At 39.1% G+C, this 22,352-nt stretch overlaps 1 protein-coding gene across 1 annotated transcript; it reads left to right on the top strand.

Annotated features, from left to right (window-relative positions):
• Nucleotides 1-13,684: 13,684 nt before the first annotated feature.
• On the top strand, nucleotides 13,685-20,707 carry LOC115024599 (leucine carboxyl methyltransferase 1-like). Its single transcript, XM_029456356.1, has 11 exons — nucleotides 13,685-14,076; nucleotides 15,209-15,300; nucleotides 15,755-15,876; nucleotides 16,742-16,818; nucleotides 17,407-17,468; nucleotides 17,557-17,659; nucleotides 19,058-19,178; nucleotides 19,346-19,447; nucleotides 19,593-19,684; nucleotides 19,766-19,863; nucleotides 20,102-20,707. Exons 1-11 carry the CDS (start codon nucleotides 13,991-13,993, stop codon nucleotides 20,122-20,124), a joined length of 978 nt encoding a protein of 325 aa, XP_029312216.1. The 5' UTR covers nucleotides 13,685-13,990; the 3' UTR covers nucleotides 20,125-20,707.
• The last annotated feature ends 1,645 nt before the right edge of the window (nucleotides 20,708-22,352 follow it).

The raw sequence follows: 22,352 nt of genomic DNA, 5'->3' as shown, positions 1-22,352 counted from the left end.
AGGTGTGAAGGGAGACACTGGGAAAGAGGAAATACTTATTCTCCATCAAGCCCTCAACTGGGAGCTGTTCTGGTGCGAAAACCCCCGACATCAGCGGAATATGATTTGACGAGCGTCCTTTTGCCACCCCCCGAACATGTACGAAGAAAAGAGATGTTTAGGTTGATAACTGTGAAGAGGTTTGTCTCCACACTGGCTCTAACTTGTAAATGGATCAAGTTTGTTTTATTAATTTTCTTTTATGTGCCATTTTGATTTTATTTATTCATCAAGTGTACTTCCAGACTCATTTCATTACAAGCCGTACGGACATGCATGTGATAGGACTTAGTGTCGAACTGCAAGAAATGCTTTACATCGCAACTACTACTTCATTTACATTTGCCCGTAAAGTGTTTTCTATTCTTGCAGCTAGTTTTCAAACGGCAGAGAGGACATGACAGATTAGTTTGGTGATAGATCATATTTGATGAAGGCTGTTTAAGTGCAGTTGAATAAAAATGAGCTTTGTGTAGACTGTGTTGCTCTGTTCATTTATTTACCTTGTTATGGACTTTGTACCACACAGCTGGGCTAATCGGCTGTGGGAGGGACACGTTATCATTAGAATAATCATGTATATATATATTATAGTATATATATATATATTATATATTTTAGTATATTATAATATATATATATATATATATATATTATAATATATGTGCTATATCTATATATCATATATATATATTGATACTACTATACTATAATATATATAGATATATTACTAATATATCTATATTATATCTCTACACTACTATATATATCTTCTTCTAATATATTATCTTATTATAATATATCTTATATCTCTTATATTCTATTCTATATCTCTTCTTCTCTTATCCTCTCTCTTTTCTTTTCTCCTCTATCTTCTTCTATATCTCTCTTCTCCTCTCTCTCTCTCCTCTCTCTCCTGTCCTCTCTCCTCTCTCTCCCTCTCTCTCTCTCCCCTCTCCTCTCTCTCTCTCCTCTCTCTCCTGTCCTCTCCTCTCTCTCTCCTCTTCCTCTCTTCCTCTCTGTCTCTGACTCTTCCTCTCTCTTCTCCTCTCCTCTCTCTCTTCTCTTCCTCTCTCTCTTCTCTTCTCTCTCTCTTCTCCTCTTCTTCTTCTCTTCTCTCTCTTCTCCTCTCTCTCCCCACCTCTCCTCTCTCTCTTCTCCTCTCTCTCTCCCCTCTCCTCTCTCTCTCTCTCTCTCTCTCTCTCTCTCTCTCTCTCTCTCTCTCTCCTTCTCTCTCTCTCTCTCTCTCTCTTCCTCTCTCTCTCTCTCTCTCGTCTCTTCTCCTCTCTCTCTCTCTTCTCCCTCTCTCTCTCTCTCTCCTCTCTCTTCTCTCTCTCCTCCTCTCTCTCTTCTCCTCTCTCTCTTCTCTCTCTTCTCCTCTCTCTCTCTCTTTAGAACACATTGCTTTATCTGATACACATCAGGAATAAATGTCCTTTTTGTTTCCTTAAAATCAGATGTTTTCAAAGGACAAAGTCGCACGGGAAATCATGTACGGTAAACAATTGAGTAAGCCCACATCCTTTGTTGCGGTGATGCAGAAATGAGATACTGCATCTTATGTTAAATGCCACATCCAATAACTGAATAGTTCTAAGTGGCTTATGCTTCTGTGAGATCGAAGCTAAGATCCTTAGCCTTTCACGCTGGCTGTCAACTTCTCAAATACTGGATCGAAATATTCAAAGTTGAGCATAAGAATATTATAGGAGACACAACACTTTGGTGTACACCATGAATGTAATGATGCAACTGCGCCTGTAATGGTTCTGCATGTGGGCTATCAGAGCTTTGCAGCTAATGGTTTCTCCCCTTTCTGTATTTGTCCAATAGATTTTTAACAAAGCTGCTAAGTTCATTCCACAAGTAGAGAAGTCCTTCTTTTATCATGTACTTTCCACATGCTCACACCAATTTTGTCTGAGGGATTCATACGAACTCCACAGATGCACAATACATTTCTTGATTAGTCTAAGTGGTACATAAGGTGTTTCTATGAGGTCTGCTGTGTATTGCCAGGATTTCCCCATACAGGAGCCGCGAGGAAATGTATCAGACGGCTTTGAATTCTAATTTCACAGGGACGCTATGAATGTCCTGTCCTGTGAGGCTTTTTTAATATTCCCGTCCCCCCCCACTGTAAATACATCTTTTGCGTCCTAACTCTCTTTAGAATCAAAACATGATGATTTGATTGGCTGATTCTGGCAACTCTTACTCAGCACATTGTTTACTAGTTTAGTTGATTTTACAAACATCTGTCTGTGGCATGGCAGGTTTAATGACAATATTTGTCAATTTTCAATTTAATACCCTATTCTTCACCAAAGATGATGCTCAATGCAAACGCACATATTGAGCACCTTGACATAAGTATCTTAATAGTGCATAGAGTGCACTGAGGTGGAATACTTGAACAATTCAAATCTCCCACAACTAATGTAGAAAAGAAAAGTATAACCAAAAGAGTAGAAGAGACGGGAGACATTGCTGTTTGCAGTGTTTATTGGATGTATAATGCCATTGCAAATAGGGTACGGCTACGTTGATTTTAATAATAATATTGTTATTATTAGCGGGTTCTATGTCCCATCCTAGGTTTAGTATTTAATGTGTTAGCATATTTTATATACTTTGTCAAGTGGGTTTTATCTTCCATCCATTTATTTCCATTAATAAGTTTTGTGGCGAATGTCTTGTATGAACAGTTAAAAAATTTTTAAAAATCTATATATTATTTATTTATTAAGTGTTACTGCATACACACTTCTGAATTGTTTAGTATTAATTAGGTTAGGTTTATTTTATTCGAGTGCACAATCAGAACTTTTAGATGATGCTATTTAATCGAAAACACTAACCGGAAGTGTTTTTCATCTTGCCGGAACTGCTCATATATTCACGCGAGTTGTTATCTAGCCAGTCAAAAATATTATCCACTCGTTAAATACCGCTATTTTCATCCAATTTGTACTTTGTTTAATATACACAATTATTTTCACCAACCCGACTAACCCTCACAGTTATTTCTTCTTCTTCTTCTTCCCCGTTTTGTTGCAATAACCCCAACCTGTCAATTGAGCTAGCATTGCTCGTTTTATCTAAGCTAGCCAGTGTGGAAGTCAGGGGGACCAGGTACATTTTTTTAATGTTGTCAACATAACAGTTGTACAAAGGATCGCTAATGCAGCTCTGCAACCCTTCATAGACTCGGATCCTTCCGATGAAGCCAGTTGAGGGCGACCTTACGTGCACATATGTAAAAGGTCACCGCTGCAGCACAACGTTCACTTATCTAAACCTCCATCATATGGCCTTAATATTGCAAATGTGGCTGGAAGTTTAAGGCCTTAAAGTAGTTAATGCATATCAATGCCATGCTGCAGTAGATGCTTCAAACGTCATAGCTACGGTATAAGGCAACTTATCCACCATTAAAATGGAAGACACATCTCAGTTTTACTGTACTGTCTCCCCATACACTATATAACATAGAGCAACATGGGAAGGGGTGGTCGCTAAAAACACTATTTTAATTTGAATCTATCTGTTTTTCATCTACCAAAACAGCCTCAGCAATTTGGACACAGGCAGGTATGGTACTCTGCTGCCCATGGTTTATGTATGGGGAGGTTTTTTGAAGACCTTATGGATCAGCCACATAGTGGAGAAGGAAATTAAGATCCTTAAGTTAAGAGAACTAATGCCAAACTGTGAAAATAATGTTTTACAAGTAAATGTCCTGAGTTAAGAACCTTAAGTATGTAAGCAATAAAATGTACCTCAGTTCACAGTATGCATTGTTATTTGTCTTTATATCAGACTTGCTGCTAAGTGTGTCTGTTGCAGATGGGTTACTTGCTGTTAGAGTTTAATGTTGTGCTAAGGTGTTGAACCCCTAGTTAGGGTTTTGATCGAAGAAATGCATCAGTATTCTATAAAGACCTGCATGTTTGTACTTTGTCTCTTCTGTCCTGTGAGAACCACGAAAAGCGTATCGTAAAAAGAAACGTTTCATGAGCGCTTGGTGATGAGCCTGTTCCAGCGGTGATCCAAGGAGGGTTTATTAAACCTTATTCGATTTCAATATCATCTATAAGAGGAGCAATGAAATCGTCAAGAAGCACACTGTCATCGCTCATCCAAAGATTCAAAACACACAGGGAAACCTTGAGTGCATGGTTTTCCACGACCGGAGAGGATGATGTCAAATTGTAAATTGAAAAAGTAAGCAAGCTCAAGACAAATGTAGGTAAAAAGGTACTGAGATGTTAATGGAGTGTAGAAGTAATAAAGTTGCATAAGGAAAGTGGATCTGCCCTTTAAGATCGTGATCCTATCACCAGCATATCTCTCTCCCTACTCGGGCGATCATATCTGCGGGACAATTAAACGACGTATTTGAGAATGTTAGCTATTTCTGAGAATTAGGATTTCTGGTACATATCTCAGTAAATGAATCATAAGAAAAAAAATGTAATGCGCAAAACCACTGGAACGGACTCTAAAACCCAATCACTAAGTGATCTCTATCTTCAGGGATCGATTGCTATAGAGATTAAGCATCCGCTGATCCGCAGCAAGTAACCAGACAGTCACTGCCCGAAAGGAGGAGAAGCAAGAGGTAAGACACTAGATGTCCAGTCGCAAATCTTTCGCTTGCTTTGTCTATTTCTGCCCTGCCTTTGTTCGGGTGCAACTTGGTAAGGGCATGAGAGGAGATTCAATTGAAGCGAGTTGAAACGGGGGCAAAAGTACAAAAAATAAAACAGCCACGGAAATCAATAGAAGTAAGTTTAGTGAACTCGACAACAGGGCTTGCGTGGTCGTGTGGGGGCAAACTCGGGGAACACAGAGTGAATCATCAAACTACAGGCAGGAGAAAGAAAAAAACTTGTAGAGGAGGAGGGTTGCTACAGGGGGATAAAAGCTATGGGAAAATAGCCAACGTCATCAGCGAACTTGGATGCAACACCTGCGCACGTCGCGCACTGGCGGTGGAAAAAAGGGAAGGCAGAAGTAAGGAAAAGGTGACACCACAACACACGCAAGAAAACCACAAAAAAAGTGCACAAAAAAGAACAACGTAAAACTAAGAATTGTCACTCAAAAAGTAGACAGTGCCAAAGGTCCGGCGGGGAGAAGGTCGGGGGAAGGAGGGCGGCTTGGGCTTGCCATCGTTAAATGGCGAACAGGCAAGCATGCATAGATAAATGATGCCATTACCTATAGAACTATCAACCGAACAGCCCAAAAAAAACACACAAACACAACAAATACCCCACATAACACACACTCTAGTCAAAATTTGAATTTTTGGATGATTAGTTTCTCTGCACTTGGCGCTTGCGTGCAAAAATGTGCACAAAATATTAAAAAAAGACGTGTAAACGGCTTCATGTATTGTGTAACACAAAATAACAAAATCACAAAAAACAAAAAAGCGGTCATGGGGGACAAGAAGTAGTGAGCACGATAAAGCGCCTGGTACAAAAGCATATGTGGCAATAGCCTATGATAACGCCTGAAAGCGTAAATAGGGGTTTGTCTTCAGAGTAAGTAGGGTGAAATGAAGTACGGTGGGGCGGGGTGGGGTGCGTGACAGTGTGCCAGGGGTGGGGGTCAAGCGTCGACAAAGATGGGTGATTTACAAGCTGAAATAGCGCCGTGGACAGGTGGGGAATCGTTTTGTTCTGATGCCGGGGTGGGAAAGAAGCTGGGGGCTGAGGGTCCGGCCGGAACAGCCACGAAGTCGAATCGTCGCATTGTGAAAGAAGGAACAAACTCGGTGTTACCTGATGGGGGGGTTATATGAATGTTCATGGTTACGATTGCCTCTAGCGTCGGGGCCCAGCGGGATTGCTAGGTAAACTGACAATAACAAAACATCAAAAAAAATGTAAACAAAAAAAAAAAACCCATCATTGGCTCCCTCGAACGAACCAGTGTATATAGAAAGGAAAAGATTAGACCCTGGCTAAGGGAAGGCACCCACTCTGCGCGTTGCACAAAAAGATTTTACCTAACCCATGGGCTGCGCGGAACTGGACCACCTCAAAACGCGCTGGTGGGGAAGACTTATGGGTGCTCAGGGTAGGGACTGCAAGCACATAAAGTCTCCTGTCTGACTGCAAGCTAATAGCGACTACGAATGTGCTGACTTGCCGACTGGGGTACGCTGGCGGTGGACGCAGGCACGGTCCATTCCGACGTAGAGACCTCTAAGACTTAATGCAGGAAGGCCGTAGAGTTGAAAAGAACTCAAATTCTCACAGGGAACAAATTAGAGAATTGAACTGAATTTATTACAGTTATTAAACGGGAAAAAGAGACAAAAAAAAAAATATGCTTAAACTGATAACTTAAAAATTTCCTGTGTTCCCACCCCCTGTTCCCCTCCCCCCCCTACCACCCGGTTACCCTTCACCCACCTCTTCTACAACCCCTTCTCTCCTCTTTTCCCCCTGTGCCTCCACTCCGGCCCCCTTTTGGGCTTTTTAATTTCAGTGTTTTGTGCTACACAACTGCTTTTTTTTGTTGTTTTATTCTGACACTGCTGCAATTTTAAATTTTTGTGATTCTCTTTTTTTTTTCTTCAACAAAAACAACAAGTGGTTGTTTAGGCCTCATGTAACAAAATGTCATTTAAAGGGTTTAAGCATCTGCAAAAACTGATTGTTGTAGGTTATGATCAGGACGTGTTAAACTATTTAAATAAATATAAAATAAGAAAAAATAAAAAAATAACTAAAATAAAATAATAAAATAAATAAAAAATAAACTAAATAAATAAAATAAAATAAATAAATAAAAGAATAAATTGTACTAAAATAACCTCACCCTCGACCTCCCTCACCCTGCCCTCCTCCCTGCCTCCTACCTCCCCTAAAACCTCCAACTCTCTCCCCCCCGGTTTCAATAAATGAATTACATTAATAAATACAAATGGATTGGGAAAATAATTCTGCATAGTATTTTTTTTTTTGTTTTTACCAGTGTTAGGAAGGGGGACATTTTTGTCCTCAAAGGTTACAAGTGAGAGTTTTTATTTAAAATAAAAAATCATCAACAAAAAAATAAACGTGCATCGAGTCAAAAGTTGGAAAAATAAAATAGGCATTTGTATACAGAAAACTAAATTAATTGTTTTGGAATTCAACACACAGTGTAATTATGTAAACAAAGTTGCATTTCAAAGTTAAAAATAGTTTATGATCCGACAGATGTGGTTAAAGATTTAAGTGAAGTGGAAAATAATACTAAGATTCATCATTTTGTTATAGGAGCAGAACACTATGCACGGAAGTTTTTTTGAAGTGACCTTCCACATTGTGGCCAGAACAATACACATACCGTAAGACACACCGTTTATTATTATTATTATTATTACTTATTATATTATTATTATTATTATTTATTATTATTATAGTTATTTTATCTCCTCCGTCGTTGTGCACTGCATTAACGATTCCTGCCACAAGCTTCCCTCCAATCGGTTTGATGATATTCATTATTCACATATGTTAAATGCATATATAATGGGATGTCTTTAGGGTCGTGTATTATAGATGAGCAGCACATGCGCTTTTTTTTCCCTTCTCTGGCTTTGGTTTTGCCATGGGGGTCGATATTGTAGAGATGGAGACAGAGATACATGTAGTAAGAAAATGTCTGTTATATAGATACTTATATATAGATATAATATATATATATATCTATTATATAAGTAATATTATTATGTAAATGGAGATAGTTTGCAGACTGTGTATTAGACTACATTAGTTTCCTGTGTGTTTTGTGTGTGTGTGTGTTGTGTGTGGTGTGTGTGTGTGGGTGGTGTGTGTGTGGTGTGTGTGGCTTCAAGGTTTACTGTGTGGATTCCGCAGTTTTGTTATTATTACTGTTAATGCTGTTTTTCTTTGTTATTTTTTTTGACTAGAAACAAAACCTCCCTGTCCAAACCCCCTCATTGAAACCACTCTACCAGACTCCCCTTACTACTTGTGTAATAAACTTGACATATCTCCTGTGTCTCAGGTCAGCTGTGTAGTTCGTGTCCACTTCCTCACAAGCGTAGTTGTGTGTCGCTCAGAAATGCCCACAGCACTTGACTTCAACCGGTACTGTATCTTGAAAGCCGCCTCCGAGACATACTCAACCTGGGATGAAAAAACTGAAGATAGTTCCAGCTGAATCCTGGAGTATGTAAGACTCTACTTTCTTTCTCAGTTTCCATTCAACTTTCCATTGCTTCATGCTGCATGTACATACCCAGGTCGATTTGGATAAGTCCTCGTGCTGCTCTTGGTCAGTTGTCCTTAGTTTTTCCAAAGCATGTTAATCTAATAATAACAAAGTCACTCCAGTGTCTGGAAGGCTGAAATGTCAGATAATGTCTGACGCCTGGGCCTGATTCCAACAACACCAAAATGTATGTTTTGAATATTAATAAAACACTCAACTTCTGTGGATTTGCTAAAATTTGTCTAAAAGTGGCTGCTCTGAAACTATGGCAATCCACTGCAACTGACGGACCAAAGCACGGGCGGGTTTATGGTAGTGGATAGCACAGGCGGGTACTACAGGTCACTTTTCACGCACCCGTTTGTGACTGAAAAGAGAGCTGAGCCAGAAAGGCAAAGCTCTCCAAATACCGGTCGAATCTCGTTCTACCCTCACCTATGGTCTGAAGTGCTGGGTCATGACCGAAAAGACGAGATCAGCGGGTAACAAGAGTGCCGACAGGGGTTTCTCCAGACGGGTGGCTGGCGTTCCCTAGAAGATAGGTGAGAAGACTCAGCCATCGCGATGAGCGAGACTCGGAGGAAGTAAGGCCGCTGCTCCTTTACGGTGAAAGGAGCCAGTTGAGGTGGTCATCTAGTAAGGATGCCCACTGGCGCCTCCACAGGGAGGTTTGTTCCAACGGCAACGTCCAGCTGGGAGGGAACCCCGGGGAAGACCAGACTCATGGAGATATAATCTCTCCACTGGGAACGCCTCGGGATCCCCCGTCGGAGCTGGGATGTGGCGGGGCCGGAGGAAGAGCTGGGGTTCCTTACTGGAGCTGCTGCCCCGCGACGACCCGCGGATAACGGTATGAACGATGATGGATGGAAGGTTTACGGGATGTTTCTGGGCGCCAGCTCTTACTCACAACGGCAGTAAACTGTATTACGGGAACGTTTGCTCTAGGTGTTGTGCTCTCTTTGTCAGGACGCTGTGAAGTGTGAAGTCGTGAGTTTAGGGTTTAGGGTCACAATTACTTGTTATTGTTCCGCTCCGCACTAAACACTGGGTGTGAAAGTATGTGAGTTTACGTGCAATGCAGGTAGTGTTTTAAAAAGTCTTACAGGTCAGTCAAGTGTCAGTTAATTAGTAAGATATTTTTTAAATGTTAGAAATGTCAATGAAGTTTGGTGGAAAGGAAAGGGACTTGTTATGTTTCACATTTTCGTAGTGAATAAAAAATGTCTGCTTCTGTTTACTCTGGATCCAGATAAGAATTATAACATCGTTTTTTTAACAACAGATTTCGAGGCTTGTTTTACAAATTACAGTCCTCTTGTTCTTCAGTTATGTTGTTGTGGTTAAGTGTGGTTACACTGCTCTGCTCTCCCAGACTGCCGACGTTTGCTTCCTGTCAGAGTGTGTGTTGGTCTACATGACGTCCTTCCCAGTCGTCAAAATGGTCTTCCAGGGCTCACATTAATCTATGTATCAGCACAGAGTGAAAGTGAACAGTACAGAGTATTAAACAGATCATCCACTCCTGCAGGATATTAGTCCCGTTAACCCCCCCTCTTCAGTCCCGATACAGATGTACCTGGGCTTTGGGTGTCGGCTGATACTAGTGTTTAATTAAGTACACTGTGGGAAAGAGTCTGGGATCATTCTCTTGTGTGTAAGACGACGTCATGCTCGACCTAAACATTGCACAACTAAATGTAACAGATATAAATGTACTGAATTTACTAGATGTAGCTTATTTCACTGTCACGTTTGCACATTTTAACAAGCAACTCAATCCCCATACCTTTGCACAGGTGTGAAAACCTTACCCTGTTCTGCATCAGCATGTATAAGAAAGCAATATATTGATAGTGTGGGACACTGATGGCCTTACTGTATGTTTCCAGCTATTTCACAAAGATTTTGACAGCAGAATAAAACCTTATGATGAGTCAATGTGCACAAGCTAAATGCACCATCATGGTGCTTCCTGCTGGGGTTTATTCCCATGCAGATAGTGCTAACAGTCAGGAAGACATCTGGTGGCATTGAACACATCACATCCAGTTGAACAGTGTCATGTCCTGAAGCCACTGATTCATGTCATCTACACAGCCAGCTGATAACATTACATTTGTACAACCTTTCATTAGAAAGCAAGTTAGGGAAAAACTATGTGGAACAGTTACAAGTTAGATTAAATGGACAAGTGTTTGCTAACTAGTTTAGCGAGCAGTAACGGTGACTTGTATACTTGCCTGCCAACGGTTTGATTGGCGAGCTGCTTCATCCGATTGAACTGCTTCTTCATGGTCGGTCCCTTTGCCAGTCTCGTGTCCCGAAGTTACGCTTCAAATCCGGGCTTTGGTTTGTCATGAAGTTCACAAGGGGCCTCTCCCCGTTTTTATTTTCCAAGCTGTCGCTATGACAGGAGAAAACAAGCAGGAGCCATTGAGCCCAAAGCCAATTAAAAATAGTTTGTAGCCTCGTTAGCCCCTAAGCTAGCCTTTCCCAAGTGGAAATTCTAGAGAGAAGTTGCCGTTGGGGGCGACGGCATGATCCGCGAACCTCCTTTTTTGTGTATTTCCGTACATTAAAGTCTCCGAAGTAAGCCGTGACTAACTTTCACTGGCTCCGGCGGCTTTTCATGGCTCCTCTCGGTTGCTGTCTTGACCCGTTAGCCGACGAGCTAACGTTACTGAGCTGGATAATCCGTCGGCCGCTTTTTCCCAGTGCAGCGCAGGGAGCCGAGTGAACAGCAGCGGCGGCTCACCTCTGCCAGCACCGAGGGAGAGAGAGAGGGCAGGAAGTGCCGTGAACGCACCACCTCCCCCTGGACACTGACAGGACACACATATGGAGCACTGTGGGGGGGAAACCTGCACTTTTTAATACATTTATTCTTACAGACAAACAAAACAAAGAACATAGATGTGTCAAACTCAATATCACATGAAGAGCTAAACATATACAGTTTATTAATATGCTTTTTTTTGATTAAACACTTTTTATTGTTGCATGTAAAGCCCTAAAAAAGTTGTGCTTAGCCATAATAGCATTTAGTCAAGCAAAAATAATTTGCATTTTTACAGCCAACTCACACATTCTGCAACAAATCAATGGTTGCAGCGGACATTTAATAAAAAATATGCAATCATCTGCACATAAAACCATGAAAATGACAAATAACCTTTGTAGTCAAACTAAACTTACAGGCATCAAATGCTATTTAGTCACATAGTGATGCAGTCACTTGATGCAAGTTCATCAATTGTTCTTCAGCTTCAACTCATATGCCTTAAATTTTAAAGCAAAAAGTAGGAGTGAGGAAAAAAGCTGACTAATAAATTGAAAATAAATTAAAATGTATATAAATAATAATATTTTTAAGGGGAGATTAAAAAAATAAAATATAATAAAATAAATATAAATACTAATAGATTTAGAGGTAAATTAAATCTGATTGTGAGATGTAATAGACAATATATTATAATTATACAAAACTGTATAGGGGTTCACAATACTGTATATCTGCTCGTGTATTGGTATCAGGCAGCAATAACAATAATTGCTTGCACACTCTTAAATCAACTCATGTCTGTAGTATTATGAGCAGTAAGTGTATATATATATATATATATATATATATATATATATATCTTGACATACTCATCAAAAAGAAAGAAAAGCAGCACTAATATTGGGCCACAAGCAAAGAAAGTCATATTTAATATTAAAATATTTTTAGCATTCCTCTGTGCCAGCTACAAACTATACAAGGATCATCTCCAAACACTGTTTTGATTTGTTAATCCTTTTAAATAATTCCATTATAAAGCAGGTCAGACTAAAGACAAGCAGACTTTTCACCTTCTCCAATGTGGTAATATTACGTAGATTAATAAATAGTTTGACACTTTGGACACTTTTTGAACACATTGCTTTATCTGATACAACATTCTGGAAATAAATGTCGTTTTGTTCCTTAAAATCAGATGGTTTCAAAGACAAAGTAGCAGGGAATACATTGTACGGTAAACAGATTTAGGATAAGCCCACATCCTTTTTGCTGTGATGCAATAAGAGTATACTGATGCTTAATGGTATGCAACTCAAGTAACTGATAGTCTAAGTGCATTATGCTTCTGTGAGATCGAAGCTATAGATCCTTATGCCTTTCAGCTGGCTGTCAACTTCCCAAATACTTGGATCGAAATATGCCAAAGTGAGCATTAAGATATTATAGGAGACACACACTTTGTGTACAGCCATGAAGTGTATGATGCACATGCGCCTGTATGGTTCTGCATGTGGCTGATCAGAGCTTTGCAGCTATATGGTTTCTCCCCTTTATGGATTTTCAAATAGATTTTTAACAAAGCTGCTGAAGTTTCTTCCACAAGTAGGAGAAGTCCCTTTCTTTTTCATGTGACTTTCCACATGCTGCACCAATTTTTCTGAGGGATTCAGACGAACTCCACAGATGCCACAAATACATTCTTGATTATCTGAGTGACATAAGGTTTCTTCTATGAGGTCGGCTTTGTAATGGCAGGATTTCCCCACAGGATCCGCGAGGAAATGTATCAGAGCGGCTTTGAATTCTATATTTCACATGGGACTCGATGAATGTCCTGTCTGTGACTTTTTAATGTCCCAGTCCCCCCCACTGTAAATCATCTTTGCTGTCTCTACTCATCTTTAGAATAAAACAGATGGATGTGATTGGCTGATTCTGGCACCTCTTACTCAGGCACATTGTTTACTAGTTTAGTTGATTTTACAAACCATCTGTCTGTGCTATGGCAGGTTTAATGACAATATTTGTCAATTTCAAGTTAATATACCTATTCTGTTCACCAAAAGATGATGCTCAGTGCAAAGCACAGTAATGAGCACCTTGGACATAAGTATCTTATAGTGCAGAGAGTGCACTTGAGGTGGAATACTTAACAAATTCAAATCTCCACAACTAATGTAGAGAAGAAAAGATAACAAAAGAGTAGAAGAGAATGGAGACATTGCTGTTGCAGTGTTTATTGATGTATATGCATGTTGCAAATATGGGTAGGCTACTGATTTTAATAATAATATTGTTATTATTTAGCGGGTTCTATTTCCCATCCTAGTTTATGTATTTAATTGTTAGCATATTTTATATACTTTGTCAAGTGGGTTTTATCTTCCATCTTATTTTCCATTAAATAAGTTATTTGTGCTGAATGTCTTGTATGAAAAGTATAAAAAATATTTAAAACGTATTATTATTATTTATTTATTAAGTGTTACTGCATAACAACACTGCTGGAATTGTTTAGTATTAATTAAGGTTAGGTTTATTTTATTCGAGTGCAAAATCAGAACTTTTGTCAGTGATGCTTTTAATCTGAAAAACACTAACCGGAAGTGTTTTTCATCTGGCCGGAACTGCTCATATATTTCTAGCGGCGAGTTGTTATTAGCCAGTCAAAAATATTATCCACTCGTTAAATACAGCTAATTTTCATCCAACTTGTACTTTGTTTAATATACACAAGTATTTCAGCAACCCGACTACACTCACAGTTATTTTCTTCTTCTTCTTCTTCCCCGTTTTGTTCAATAACCCCACCTGTCAAAATTGAGCTAGCCAGTTAGCTTGTAGCTAAGCTAGCCAGTGTGAAGCAGGGGGACCAGGTACAGTTTTAATGTTGTCAACATAACGTTAGTACAAGGATCGCTAATGGCAGCTCGGCAACCCTTCATAGACTCGGATACTTCCGATGAAGCAGTGAGGGCGACCTGTGACGATGCAACCATATGTAAAAGGTACCGTGCAGCAGCAACGTTCATTATCTAACCTCCAATCATATGGCTTTAATTGCAATATGTGACTTAAGTTGAAGCATTAAAGTAGTTAATGCATATCAAATGCCATGCTGCAGTAATGCTTCAAAACGTCATAGCTACAGGTAATAAAGCAACTTTATCCAACATTAAATGGAAGACTACATCTCAGTTTTACTGTACTGTCATCCCCAATAACTAGTATACATAGAGCAACATGGTGGTCCTGAAAAACACTATTTTAATTTGATCTATCTTGTTTTCACTACCAACAACAGCCTCAACAATTTGACAGCAGGCAGGTAGTGTACTCTGCTGCCCATGGTTTATTATGGGGAGGTTTGTGAGACCTGTATGGATCAGACCACATAGTGGAGGAAGAAGTATTAAGATCCTTTAAGTTAAAGAACTAATGCCAAACTGTGAAAATATTATGTTACAAGTAAATGTCCTGCATTTAAAACCTTAAGTATGTAAGCATAATGTACCTACAGTTAAAGTATGCATTTTATTGTATTTATATCACTGCTGCATTAATGTGTCTGTTGCATTGTACTGCTTTAGATGTTTAATGTTGTGCTAATTTGAACTCCTGTTAGTTTGATCGAAAGAAATGCATCATATTCTATAAGATCCTCATGTTTGTAGCTTTGTCTCTGTCCTGTGAGAACCACGTATCTCTAAAAAGTAAACGTTTCATGAGATTCAGCTTTGTGATGATGCATTTTCCAGCTGATCCAAGAGGGTTTTTAAATAACTTATTCATCTTATGAAGGAGGAGAATGTTCTCAAGCAACACTTCATCGCTCAATCACAAAGATTCAAAACCAACACACCTGGAGATGCATGGTTTTCACTGGACAGGAAGGATGATGTCAAATTGTAATTTGAAAAGTAACAAGCTGTCAGACAAATGTAGTAAAAAGTACTGAGATGTAATGGAGTAGAAGTATAAAGTTGCATAAAGGGAAAGTGGATCTGCCTTTAAGATCGTGATCCTATTAACAGCATATCTTTCTGGGGGTAATTTGATTAAAACAATAAATGTGTTAAATAGGATTTATGTAGAATGATGTATGTCACCTCCTCATCATATATCTACTTGGTGTACTAGGTTTGCTACCAGTAAAAGCTACTGGAAGGACCCCTATATCCAGTACTTTGTTAGATCTGTCGGGGAGCGGAAGGCACCGGAAATCAATAGAGGTAAGTGATACTCTCTCTTCTTTCACTTTTTTATTTATTGGAAAATAACTCATCAGCTTGGTGAAGGGCTGCATGTGTGCAACTTGTATATGAGCAGCACTACAATTCATAGAACGTAAAACTAAGATTGTCTGTAGCAGGTGCCTCACGAGCGCCTTGCTGCAGCGTTAAAGGAATGCATGCATAGAGTAATGATGGCCATCTATAGAACTATCAACACCTCACTCTACAATGTGGTTAGTGAGTAGTTGTCTGCGGTAAATTACCCCACTCACACTGTCAAAATGTGCACATAAACGTGTAAAGGCTTCATGTATGTTAAATCTTATTTGTTATAGTATTAATAAATGCTACATTGCAAAGCCACGCTGAAATGGCCAGAGGAATGTTTTTTGTTTGTGATGCAGTCCAGGTGTGTGTTTTATTAGCTTATGTTTCTTATCTCATTTGACAGGTTACTATGCCCGCGTTCAAGGAGTTAACCATCTGCTCGACGCCTTTATAAGGAAAACAGAGTGTGACTGTCAAGTAATCAACCTGGGCGCTGGACTGGACACCACGTTTTGGAGACTTAAGGTTTGCAGCTCACTGCCAGGACTAGATGTGACTCATGTTGCTTTTGCTGCATCATATACACTTATCTATATTTAACCCGTGTGCCTCACTAAGGACATTTTGGCTTTTTTAATTTAAGTGTTTGTGCTAACACAATGCTTTTTTTGTTTTTTTATCTGACACTTGCTGCTAATTTTTAAATTTTTGTGATTTCTTTTTTTCTTTCTTAAAAAACAACAAGTGGTGTTTAGGCCTCATGTAAACAAACTGTCATTTAAAGGGTTTAAGCATCTGAAAATGATTGTTTGGTAGTTATGATCAGGACTGTTAAACTATTTAAATAAAATAAATAAAATAATAAATAAATAAAAATAAAATAATAAATAAATAAAATAAATAAAATAAATAAAATAAAATAAAATAAATAAATAAATAAAATAAAATAAATAAATAAAATAAAATAAATAAATAAAATAAAATAAATTACAATTAAATTACAATTAAATTACATAAAATCAAAGTTTAATTAAATGAATTACAATTAAATTAAATAGAAATGGAATTGGAAAATAATATTAATGCATAGTATTTTTTTTTTTACCAGTTTTAGGAAGGGGACATTTTTGTCCTCAAAGGTAGCAAGTGAGAGTTTTTATTTAAAATAAATAAATCTGCACAAAAAAATAAAAGTGCATCGACGTCAACGTTGGAAAAATAAAAATAGCATTTTGTATACAGAAACTAATTAAATTGTTTGAATTAAACAACAGTGTCATTATGTAAACAAACGTGCATTCAAAGTTAAAATAGTTATGATCCGGACAGATGTTGGTTAAAAGATTTAAGTGAAAGTGGAAAATAATACTAATATATCATTTTGTTATAGGATCAGAACCTCATGCCACGGAAGTTTTTTGAAGTGGACTTTCCAACAGTTGTGGCCAGAAAAATACACAATATCAAGTAAGACAACCGTATTATTATTATTATTATTATTATTATTATTATTATTATTATTATTATTATTATTATCTTATTTTTATCTCCCGTACCGTGTGCCATGCATGAACCGGATCTGCCACAAGCTTCCCTCACAGATCAGGTTATGATGGATATTCATTATTCAATATGTTACATGCATATTAATAAGGGAAATGTCTTTAGGTCGTTATTATAACTGAGCAGCACATGCGCTTTTTTTTCCTTCTCTGGCTTTGGTGTTGCAATGTGGGGTCAAGATCTGTAGAGGGAGACAGAGATACATGTATGTAAGAATGTCTGTTATATATATATATATATATATATATATATATATATATATATATATATTATATAAAGTATATTATTATGTAAATGAGATAGTTTGCAGGACTGTTGTATTAGACTACATTAGTTTCAGCTGTGTGTGTGTGTGTGTGTGTGTGTGTGTGTGTGTGTGTGTGTGTGTGTGTGTGTGTGTGTGTGTGTGGCTTCAGGTTTACTGTTGCCGGGCAGTTTTGGTTATTAATTACTGTTAATGCTGTTTTTCTTTTGTTATTTTTCTTTGACTAGAACAAAACCTCCCCTGTCCAAACCCCTCATTGAAACCCACTCTACAGACTCCTTACTACTTGGTAATAAACGTGACATATCTCTGTGCTTCAGTCAGTCTGTGTAGTATCGTGTTCCACTTCCTCACAGCGTATGTGTGTGTTCGCTCAGATGCCCACAGCCTTGACTCAGACCGGTACTGTATCATTGGAGCCGACCTCCGAGACATCTCCAACCTGGATGAAAAACTGAAGAAGTTCCAGCTGAATCCGGAGTATGTGAAGATCTACTTTCTTTTCTCAGTTTCATCTCAACTTCATGCTTCATGCTGCATGTACTAACCTGAGGTCGATGTTGGATTAAGTCCTTCGTGCTGCTCTTTGTCAGTTGTCCTTAGTTTTCCCAGCATGTCTAATCTAATAATAACAAAGTCACTCCAGTGTCTGAAGGCTGAAATGCAGATAATGTCTGACGCCTGGAGCCTGATTTCAACAACACAAAATGTATGTTTTGAATATTAAAACACTCAACTTCCTGTGGATTTGCTAAAATGTTGCTAAAATTGCTGCTCTGAAACTATTGGAATCCACTGCAACTGACCGGACCAAAGCACGGGGCGGGTTTATGGTAGTTGGATAGCACAGGCGGTACTACAGTCACTTTACCGCACCGTTGTGATGAAAAGAGAGCTGAGCCAGAAGGCAAAGCTCTCAATATACCGGTCGATCTTCGTTCCTACCCTCACCTATGGTCATGAAGGCTGGGTCATGACCGAAAGAACGAGATCACGGGTACAAGAGGCCGAAATGGGTTTTCTCAGACGGGTGGCTGGCGTCTCCCTTAGAGATAGGGTGAGAAGCTCAGCCATCCGTGAGAGACTCGGAGTAGAGCCGCTGCTCCTTTACGTTGAAAGGAGCCAGTTGAGGTGGTTCATCTAGTAAGGATGCCACCTGGACGCCTCCCTAGGGAGGTGTTCCAGGCACGTCCAGCTGGGAGGAGACCCCGGGGAAGACCCAGGACTCAGTGGAGAGATTATATCTCCTCACTGGGAACGCCTCGGGATCCCCCAGTCGGAGCTGGAGGATGTGGCCCGGAGAAGGAAGTCTGGGGTTCCTTACTGGAGCTGCTGCCCCCGCGACCCGACCCCGGATAAGCGGTAGACGATGGATGGATGGAAGGTTACGGGATGTTTTCTGTGGCGCCAGCTCTTAACTCACACGGCAGTAACTGTATTTATCCGGGGAAGTTTCTCTCGGCGTGAGGCTCTCTTTGTCAGGAAGCTGTGAAGTGTGAAGCGTGAGTTTAGGTTTTAGGGTCATTACTTGTTATTGTTCCGCTCGCACTAAACGTGGGTGTGAAAGTATGATGAGTTTACGGTGCAGGATGTTTTAAAGTCTTACAGGTCAGTCAGTGTCAGTTAATTAGTAAGATATTTTTAAAATGTTAGAAATGTCAATGAAGTTTGGTGGAAAGGAAAGGACTTGTTATGTTTCCACAGTTTCTACTGTGAATAATAAAATGTCTGCTCTCTGTTTACTCTGGATCCAGATAACAGAAGTTATAACATCGTTTTTTAACAACAGATTTCGAGGCTTGTTTAGCAGAATTACAGTCTCTCTGTTCTTTCTAGTTATGTTGTTGTGGTTAAGTGTGTTACTGCTCTCTCTCCCAGACTGCCGACGTTGCTCCTGTCAGAGTGTGTGTTGGTCTACATGACGCCTTCCCAGTCGTCCAATGTCGTTCACTGGGCTGCAGAAACCTTCCCGACCGCCATGTTCATCAACTACGAACAGGTGAACAAAACTAATGACTTCTGTGAACGGACACCTGAAGTATCTGGGCGTTCATTATAAAGGTGTTCGAATAGGCAGAAGTAGTAAATGTGTGTGTGTGTGTGTGTGTGTGTGTGTGTGAGAGCGGAAATGTAATAACGTAGCCGAACTGTGATCCGTGCGTCCAGGTGAACATGAGCGATCGATTTGGCCAAGTGATGATCGAGAACCTGCAGCGTCGCCAGTGCACCCTGGCAGGAGTGGAGGCCTGCCGGTCTCTGGACTCTCAGGTAACCTCCGCCACCCCTCGCTCAATATTTCACAAGAGGATTATTATCATGAGTTGAGCGGCTCAGTGAGTCCAAAATGCAAGAATGATTTGAGGGTCTGATGTTGGAGAGATCAGTAAAACGTATTTGAACGTGTTGTGTGCAGAAGGAGCGGTTTCTGAAGACGGGCTGGGAGCACGCTGATGCTCTGGACATGATGACGGTCTACAGCATGCTGCCTCAGGAGGATGTGGGAAGGTAATGCAGGCTTCACACCGCCCCGCATCGGGAGCTAGAGCGGCTCATTCATTAATAAATAAACATGAATATTTCTTGCAGAATTGAGCGCCTGGAGTTCCTGGATGAGAGGGAGCTGTTGCAACAACTTCTTCAGCACTACAGCATCAGCTGGGCCTCCAAAGACAAACTCAATCTGGGTAATGCACGTGTTCTGTAACACTTCCACGAGCATGAATCGGTGTGTTCGTAGTAGGAAATATAAAACTATGACTGCTCATTTCCAGGGTAATCCCGATGGCGCCATGCTGTCCGTTAGTTTATTTACTTTGTATTAGTAATATGTGTAAAATGTTTCATATCTTTCCACGCTGTCCTCCCAGTTTGAATGTCAGGTGTGGTCATTTACAAGAACAGGTCGTGTTTCTGTTTCCTCAGGTCTGTCACATTTGGCGTTTTGAGTGTGAAACGGCTCCACTGTTGCACATGCACGTACATGTGTGCACGCCAAAGTCAACAACGGAAGAAGAGGTGTGAAGGGAGACACTGGGAAAGAGGAAATACTTATTCTCCATCAAGCCCTCAACTGGGAGCTGTTCTGGTGCGAAAACCCCCGACATCAGCGGAATATGATTTGACGAGCGTCCTTTTGCCACCCCCGAACATGTACGAAGAAAAGAGATGTTTAGGTTGATAACTGTGAAGAGGTTTGTCTCCACACTGGCTCTAACTTGTAAATGGATCAAGTTTGTTTTATTAATTTTCTTTTATGTGCCATTTTGATTTTATTTATTCATCAAGTGTACTTCCAGACTCATTTCATTACAAGCCGTACGGACATGCATGTGATAGGACTTAGTGTCGAACTGCAAGAATGCTTTACATCGCAACTACTACTTCATTTACATTTGCCCGTAAAGTGTTTTCTATTCTTGCAGCTAGTTTTCAAACGGCAGAGAGGACATGACAGATTAGTTTGTGATAGATCATATTTGATGAAGGCTGTTTAAGTGCAGTTGAATAAAAATGAGCTTTTGTGTAAGACTGTGTTGCTCTGTTCATTTATTTACCTTGTTATGGACTTTGTACCACACAGCTGGGCTATCTGCTGTGGGAGGGACACGTTATCATTAGAATAATCATGTATATATATATTATAGTATATATATATATATATATTTTAGTATATTATAATATATATATATATATATATATATTATAATATATGTATATATATATATATATATATATATATATGATATACTATAATATATATAGATATATTATAATATACTATAATATTATACTATATAATACAACTAATTCTATATATATGTCTATCTTATCGTATATTATAATATTCTATATATCTATATTTCTCGTCGAATCTATCTATTATATCTATAATATAGTATATTATATATTATATTATCCTATCTATCTATCTATCTTCTCTATTCTCGTCTCTCCTATCTCTCATTCTTCTCTTCTCGTATCTCCCTCTCTCTCCTCATCGTACTCCTCTCTCTCCCTCTCCTCTTCTATCTCTATATTCTCTCATCTCTCTCTTCTACCCTATTCTCTCCTCCTCTTCTCTCTCTCTCTCTCTTCTCTCTCCTCTCTCTCTCTCGTCTCTCTCTATCTTCTATCTCTCTTCTTCCTTCTATCTCCTCTCTCCTCTCTCTCTCCTCGTCTCTCTCCTCTCTCTCTTCTCCTATCTCTCTCTCCTTCTCCTCTTCTATCCTCTCCTCTCTCTCTCTCGCTCACCTCTCCTCTCTTTCTCTCTAGAAAGGAGAGAGAGAAGAGAAGATAGAGGAGAGAGAGAGAAGAGAGAAAGATGATAGAAGAGAGCGAGAGAAGAAGAGAAGAGAGAGAGAGATAAGGAGAGGAGAGAAGAAGATACGATAGTAGAAGAGAGAGATAGAGAATAGAGAGAGAGAGAGATAGAGGTTAAGAGAAGATAGAGATAAGATATGAGGATAGAACTATACTATAGAGATATATATATATATATATATTATAATTATATATATTATATGAGGACTATAGTATATATTATAATATACTATAATATAATAATATATAATTATATTATAATATATATAGATATATATTATAATATAGATATATATCTTTATTATAATATCCTCTAATATATTATTATTATATATTAATCCCCGTGGGGATATTTGGATTACAACGCTGAGAATAGAAATAGAAATATTTATAAACATAGGGAAATTGTACGAAATAAGTATATCATAAATGTGTAAAATATAACAATATATATGGAGAAAATAGAACAAAATGATCTGTATAACGGTGTAATAAAAAAGAAAAAAGGGATTTACTTTGTTAAAATACAATGATGATTCCAGAGTGAATTATCATCTGAATCTGCAGTTTTCAGTTCTACTGAGCTTTGTAGCATTTTTCAAAAATGAGTTTGTATTATCCGGCTTTATTGTTGTGGTTGAGTCTCACCGCTCTCATCAGCTTTGACTGAACAGCAAACTGTTCTTCACGCACTGACAAGCCGACTGGACGCTTGTGCAAATCACCAGCAGGCCGACTGGAAGATTCAGCGACTAACTGGTGAGTAATGCAGGATTTAGCAGCGACAGAGCGTTTCCCTCCAGAAGAGGAGGAAAACAAAAACAGCGAAATGCAGTGAAAGTACTGTGAATGT

Source organism: Cottoperca gobio, chromosome 19, assembly GCF_900634415.1.
Source record: "Cottoperca gobio chromosome 19, fCotGob3.1, whole genome shotgun sequence".
NCBI classification, from domain to species: Eukaryota; Metazoa; Chordata; class Actinopteri; order Perciformes; family Bovichtidae; genus Cottoperca; species Cottoperca gobio.
Note: the sequence above shows the minus strand (reverse complement) of the source record. Positions and strands in the feature narration are given on the sequence as shown.